Source organism: Chenopodium quinoa, unplaced genomic scaffold (assembly GCF_001683475.1).
Source record: "Chenopodium quinoa cultivar QQ74 unplaced genomic scaffold, ASM168347v1, whole genome shotgun sequence".
Classification (NCBI taxonomy): domain Eukaryota; kingdom Viridiplantae; phylum Streptophyta; class Magnoliopsida; order Caryophyllales; family Amaranthaceae; genus Chenopodium; species Chenopodium quinoa.
In genome coordinates this window covers 8,762,797-8,770,562 of record NW_018742738.1, presented here as the reverse complement: position 1 = coordinate 8,770,562, position 7,766 = coordinate 8,762,797, and the positions used below count along the sequence as shown (strand labels likewise).

Here is a 7,766-nt window from a genome sequence, read left to right as displayed (position 1 = left end):
AATAATTAGTATTGTTATCATCCCTTTGTTCTTATTGCAACGGAAGTTGGGTATTAACGGGATTAGGTTATTCCAATTAAGGGTTTGAAGATCATCACGGAAGTAGATGATTGAATAATTAGGAATCTAGGCATGGTGTTTAATGTCCCTTATTCGCTTGATTCCACGGAAGTAGGCTTGATAGTTAATTTGGGAAGCCATTGATAACTTGGAAGAGACCTTTGGTATTATTATTAGGGATTGCTTTTCTTCTTGTCAATTGATTTATATATTGGGGGTAGATTTATTAGTTTATCAATCATAATCGTGGTAATGCTTGATCTTGGATGCTTTAGTTTATTGATTAATATTTCCTCTAGTTAATTGTGTTATTTAATATATTAGTTGATTATTATCATCCATTATTGATTGGTGACGTGCTTAGTGATTAATTGAGTCTGATTAATTGAATGAACCATAGTCTCTTGGGATTCGATCCTTACTTGCCCTACTACACAGTTAGAAGGAATAGTTAGGTTATTTTTGTTAGGTACGCGATAAGCCTATCAAGGCCAATACGGGCGAATGTGACTCCATGAATCACTTCGTACCATCATCCCCGATCCTCCTTTTGTGGTTCCGAACCATATGGAGTTAGTAATCTCATGGATTATGAATGGGGTGTAACATTCACGGGTCAATCATTGTTGCCTATCGTTGTCCCTTATTCGTGGTTGCCTTTTATGATCCGTGAACGGTTTTCAAGTTCCTTAAAAACTTGTTGGTGGTTCCCTACTTTCCTTGTCCCTAATCTTATACGTCAATTCCCACTTCCTAAGAGTGCCAAGCATATTTACCACATGCTTTTACGTAGGCGCACTTCGAACGACGCCTACAATTTGGCGACTCCACTAGGGAGGATTCTTGAATTTATCGATTTGAGTGATCGGTATTTAATTAAGATGAGTGGATGAGACTTGAAAGATTCTTGAATTGTATTCTTGCGATTTAATTGGCATTGTTACATATGCATATGCTATTTAGGTTACCTATTTTGCCACAATAGTACGTGTTCTACGTATGCGGCTAGCCCGGGGGATTTAAGTTCTATCAACCCGAAAACGTTCATGGCAATGAGGGTTCATTCGAGTTTTTAAATCCACCCAAACCATGGAGTCGAGTTCGATTTCATCACGAATTTGCGGAGCCGCCCATTGGCATACACCCTCAAGGGAGGCTGCCTTGCTAACGCGTCCAAACTCTTAACCATGGTACCCTTTGACACCCAAAAGCTTGACCATAGTCGAACATAGAACTTGACTTTAGATTGCGAACTTCATTGCATCATGCGTGACGATATGCTTATATGTGCATTTTTTTTATTGATTTTTTTTAATTATTTTTTTCTCTTATCAAACCCTTTTTTTTTATTATTAAAGTCGAGCCATAGATTTTTTTTTTTTGAGTCACCCGGATTTTTATTCCCGTATACTGCACAAGAGTCAACTTGTTTTGGTCATAGCCCGAGTTCTAGAAAGGGTTACATGTCGTGCCACCTATGGATCTGTAGCCCCGAGTTTTATCTTTGATTTAGTGTTGTTTTCGTCCAAATCAGAGTCACAAATCAAAATTTATAACCGATATACTACAGTCTGTCCAGTTTAGATTTCTTTTTAGCGTCAACTTTCTTTTTTTTTACTTTTTAAAAAAAAAAATTTATATCTTTTCGTGTCAAGATAGTCTTAGCCAAGTCCTTTAATCCTTGTCAACTCATATAACATAGGATTATAGATTTTTATTTTTATTTATTTATTTATTTTTATACCCTTGAGTCCTAACTCCTCTTGAATTCTAGTCCTCTTCCTAGTTTCTTGTGATCGATTTTTGTGCTAACCTTAACACGTGTTCTTTGTCATTGATTGTGGTTGATCTTATTTATGACTAACGATTTCCAATGGACCGTTTTCACCTAGTAAATATCAGAAACATTAAAATTGGACAAAATTAATCAAGTTAGTTTGTCTTTTAGTCTTCCGTGCTATTTGGTCATTAGGTCCTTTGTTTTTCACAACGTCCTCATGTCTAGCCATGCGATCATACCATGAGTCTTAAGAAACTCACCTAATCACACATTTTGAGTCATTGCACACACTTTGTCTTCGAGTAATGCACTATATTGTTTATGATCGTATACTAGGACCATGCATGCGTCGTTTTCCGTCGTAATAGGAATGAGTTGAGTATTTCCCATCGATTTTCAAAATTCTTTCAGACACTCTTCCTTTCCAACCTGAGTATTGAGTCAAAGCATTAAGTGAGCTCATTTTATTCTATAATACTCGAGTTCAAGAATCACTAGGCAATAGTTGGAAGAATAAGGGGAACATCACTCCTTCCTTCTTTCCTTCCAATCAAAGCATCAACAACAAGAAACTTTTTTCTCACTAGGCGGCAAGAAGTTACTCATAAACAGCCATGAAGACAATGCACGATGCATGCTTCTCATCAAGATTTCATGTTTTCTTCTTCTTTTGTTTCAAACCCTTCCCCCTAAAAGTCTAGCATAGGTTCTCCTTATCCATGTGTCTATGTGTCACATTTCTTACCTTCTTCATAAATAATGAGCATCTCTTTCTTACATTTGATCACGTAATTAGCAAAAATAAAAAAAATCAATTACCGAACTAAACACAAGGTACACCAATGACTTGAGGTACCTTTGCAACCCTTTCATTCCCCATTAACCACTCAATCATAGATCCATTTCTTCATCAACCACTTTGAGCCTCGTCTAATGATTGACCTTTTTTTATTCAACCCACATTCAATTAACCCTGGGATGGGAAGGTGTGTAATTGTATAACATTCAAAAAGCAAGTTACAAAAAAAAAAAGGCAAAGCAACAGTTAAACAATGTCTAAGGGCAAGTGTTCCAATGTCTTTGATATGAATACGTCTCAAATTGCGTCTCTCATCGAGTGCTTGGTACCGTGCCTGAGAAACATGAATGCTAAGTGAGTGATGGACCGCATGATCTGAGATTGCCTACATTGATTCAAAAAAATTCAAAAAAAAAAAATTAAATTCAAATAAAAAAAAATATATAAAAATAAAACTTGCAAAGTCTAATACATAATTGCATATCTTGGGGGCTTCTCTCGGGTCTTGAGCCTTTTACCCCTTTCTTCCTTAAACCTTCAGCTTAACCACATTACAATCCTTGAAAGAACTCTTTGAGGTGTACACACACTTGTGCAAAGTTCGGTTAGAGCTACGTTCGGCGTGACTCCTAACGGATACGTAGGCAACCTCACATCGAGGTGCGGCCACATTCATATCCATATCCATGTATGATCGAGTCAAAGAATACCCAATGCTTACCCCTACCCATCTAGAGCTAGACTTGGGGGCTTGATCCCACATCATTTAGCTTAACCAGCCTAAAGAGTCACCATTTTGACTCTTCTCACATAAATTTCCATTACCATAACCCTTGCAGCCAGCCTTAGTAACACATTCACACACTTCACTCATACATCCATATCCATATCAATCATCCTTCCCTTTAAGAGCCCTTTATCATGAAATCTTGTTTCAACATTGTGCATGTTTCATTATATTTAAACACAACATTCATTAGAAGAAACATTGTATACTTGCTTAGAACCCTGACCTGAGCAATATTCATTGTTTCATGCATAGCATAATGTGCTGAGAAACATTTATATATCAATGATTTTTAATCATACAAAGCATATCGTGCTTAGCTCCTTGACCTAAGCAACGTTCATTATGCAATAATCATTTCATCTTTATACGTGCTTAGCTTCCAGACCTAAGTGACGTTCAAGATCGTTTCTTTACACCATATATGATGCTTAGCTCCATGACCTAAGTTTATTCATCGTGTCACATGATGTAATTGTCCTTAGCCTCCTGGCCTAAGGACATGCATCATGCATACATTACTTTCAAGAAAAGCAATTCAATCCATGCGATTCATTTTGTCTTGCTCAACAAGGAAGTTCAAAACTTCTTTCCTTTTTTTTCGCGTCTTTTCTTTTGGGGAAGTTAAAAAAAAAAAAAAAATTTCAAAATTTTCTCATCGAGGGAAGTTCGAAAATAAAAGTTCAGTTTTCACATCTTTCTTTTTCGGGAGAAAGTCGGTACCCTCCACTCATGACAAAAATTTACGGAAATTTTTTGCTTTTGCATCTTTGTTTGCTTGTGCCTGCACACACACACTCACAAGTCATACACATGTCATGTCACATCAAGTCAAACTTGGTCAAGTTAGTGGTTAAGTCAATCACAATATATACGAGTCCGTTGGCAAATTTATTTTTGCAGGTCTCATCTACAGCCCACGTTCGGGGATAAGCGAACCAACTACAACCCACGTCCGGGGAAAAGCGGAGCATCTACATCCCACGTTCGGGGACAAGCGAACCATCTACAGCCCACGTTCGGGGACAATCGAACAACCATCATTTCATGACGCAAGGTTCTCGATACACAGAGACTTGCAATCTCATCATTTGACGACTTTCCTTAAGCATGGAAAGTATTATCCGGTGGATTTCTTCAAGCATAGAAAACCGCCAAATTCCTTTGTCGGCTTTCCTCAAGCATGGAAAGCATTATCGGTGGATTTCTTCAAGCATAGAAAAACACCAAAATCATATGTTGACTTTCCTCAAGCATGGAAAGTATCATCTGGTAGATTTCTTCAGGCTTAGAAAGCTACCAAATTCATCAGTCGGCTTTCCTCAAGCATGGAAAGCGTTTCAACAAACGTCATCCGGTGGATTCCTTCAAGCATAGGAAGCTGCCAAACTCATTTGTCACCGATACACTGGTGCCAAATACGTATTTTCTCCTTTTACTCTTTTATCTGTGGAATTAACATTTTTCTGCAGGTATTGGCGTATACAGAGTGGTTTAGGATCGCAGAACGTCTTAAATCATTCTCCGTCCCTATCGACTACTTTGACTATCGTTTTCGAAACTGACGTTTCTACAAACTCAGTCAAAGTGGGGGCTTATGTAGACACCTAAAAATGTCTCCCCAAAACCATTGAGTAAAGTTTTTAATAAATGAAACAACGGCCAACTTCTTCTTCTTTTTTTTAATAAATGAAAATCATACTTAAATAAGTAGTTAACAAATATAAATATTTTAGATATTATTAAAACTAAGTTAGTTGTAAATCATATTAGATATTATCTTTAAAAAATCTTGAAATTGCTAGTATAAAATATAAACTGACCTTTAAAAAATAATTAAGCCTATATTATTAATTTAAAAATCCGAAAGTAATTAATTATTCAAATGATTAAATACTTATATTTAGTGCCTAAATTTAAAATTTATTTTGGCTCCAAATTAAATAATTTAATAACTTTCCAAAATATTTTCTAAAAATTCAGTGTATTACAGTCTACCCTCCTTAAATGAAGTTTCGTCCCGAAACATAAAATTATTTAATAACTCGAATTAATACTCCAAATTATCTTAAATTGGTTAAAATTTAGTAAGTTCATGCACAACCTAAAGACTTTACTCAAAAGACTCACTTAATAAAGACATAAAAAGGAAAGCGTGAAACTCTATTGCATTCTACCCCCATTAAAAGAAAGTTACGTCCCCGTACCTTAACCACTCACCATGAAAAGGTTAGGGTACTCTTTACGCATTTCTGCCTCAGCCTCCCAAGTTGCTTCCTCAACCTTATGGTTTGACCATAGTACCTTGACAATCTTCACATCCTTATTTCTGGTGCTTTTGATTTTACTATCTAAAATTCTCACCGGTTTTTCTTCATAGGTCAAACTTTCATCTAGCTCAATTATCTCTGGTTCTAGCACATGTGCAACATTAGGAACATACTTGCGAATCTGGCTCACATGAAAAACATTATGCACCCTTTCCAGCTCGTTGGGTAAGTCCGACACATCTGCTACTTTCCCAACTTTCTGAAGAATCTCATATGGACCAATGTACTTTGGGCTCAGTTTTCCCATTTTTCCAAATCTCATTACCCCCTTCATAGGAGATATCTTTCGCTATACCTTCTCTCCTATTTGGAATTCTACATCCCTGCGCTTCTCATCAGCATAGCTTTTCTGTCTATCTTGGGCTGCTTTAATTTTCTCCTGGATCAACTTCACTTTCTTAATAGTTTCCTCGATCATTTTAGGCCCAAGTACAATAGTTTCACTTATGTCACTCCAACAAATTGGGCTCCTACATTTCCTTTCATACAAGGCTTCAAACTAGGCCATTCCAATGCTTGCATGATGACTATTATTATACGAAAGCTCAATCAAGTCTAAGTGGTCTTCCCATGAACCTTGATACTCCAATAGATATGCTCTCAACATGTCCTCCAAGGTCTGGATGGTCCTTTCAGTCTGACCATCAGTTGCAGGGTGAAAAGCTGCGCTCATTAGTAACTTTGTTCCCATGGCCTTTTGCAAGCTTTTCCAAAAGTTAGACAAGAACCTCAAATCACGATCTGAAATGATATCTGTAGGCACTCCATGATACTTCACCAAAAAATTCACATATGCCCTTCCTAACTGATCCATAGACCAAGTGTTTTTCATAGGTATACAGGTTGTAGACTTAGTCAATCGATCTACAATGACCCAAATCGTGTCATTCCTTGCCCTGGTCCTTGGTAATGCCCCCACAAAATCCATTGCGATCGAATCCCACTTCCACTTTGGTACTTCCAACGACTGAACCATTCCTTGTGGCCTTCGATGCTCTATCTTCACTTTCTGGTATGTTAAGCATTTTGCCACAAACTCTGCTACTTCTCTCTTCATGTTTGGCCACCAAAAGACCTTCTTCATATCCTTATACAACTTATCCCCTCCAGGATGCATTGAATAAGGAGAGCTACGGGCCTCCTCCATCAGTCTTTGCTTGATGTCCCCACGATGTTGTGGAACACACCTTCTCCCTTTAAAGCGAATACTTCCTCATCAACAATAGTAAAGTCTAAAACCTGCCCTTTCTCAATATTCTCTTTTATTGCCTTCAACTTCGAGTCTCCTAACTGACTTTCTCTAATCTTATCAAAAATAGAAGGTTTCACTGTCAAGGCATTCAACATCTTACTAACCTCTCCGTGCTCCATCACTTCTAAATTCATCTTCTGAAATTCTACACACAGTTAGTCTGGCAAAATTATCATATTCATTAAATGATTGGTTTTCCTACTTAAAGCATCATCTACCACATTAGCTTTCCCCTCATGATATTTGATATTCACACTATAATCTTTCATAAATTCCAACCATCGTCTCTGTCTTGAGTTCAAATATTGCTGAGTGTAAATGTACTTTAGACTCTGATGATCTGTGAACATTTTACAAGTTGCACCATATAGATAATGTCTCCAAAATTTTAAAGTAAACACAACCGCAGCTAACTCAAGGTCATGGGTTGGATAGTTCACCTCATGTAGTTTCAACTGTCTCGAAGCATATGCAATGACCCTCCGATTTTTCATTAAAACACAACCCAATCCAAACTTCGATGCATCACTATACACCTCATATTACCTACTTTCATCTGGTAAAGCCAACAGTGGTGTCGAGGTTAACTTGTCTTTCAAGGTCTGGAACGCTTGTTCACACTCTGGCTCCAAACAAACTTACATTCCTTCTTCATTAAATTCGTCATGGGCCTCGCAATCCTCAAAAAATCCTTCACAAATCTTCGATAATAGCCTGTCAATCCCAAGAAACTTCGAAAATTTGACACATTCTTGGGT

General features: G+C 37.3%; 1 protein-coding gene across 1 annotated transcript; it reads right to left on the bottom strand.

Annotated features, from left to right (window-relative positions):
* Positions 1-5,634: 5,634 nt before the first annotated feature.
* LOC110724064 lies at positions 5,635-6,174 on the bottom strand. Its single transcript, XM_021903462.1, has 2 exons — positions 6,052-6,174; positions 5,635-5,955 (listed from the first exon to the last, which is right to left on the bottom strand). Exons 1-2 carry the CDS (start codon positions 6,172-6,174, stop codon positions 5,635-5,637), a joined length of 444 nt encoding a protein of 147 aa, XP_021759154.1.
* Positions 6,175-7,766: the final 1,592 nt, after the last annotated feature.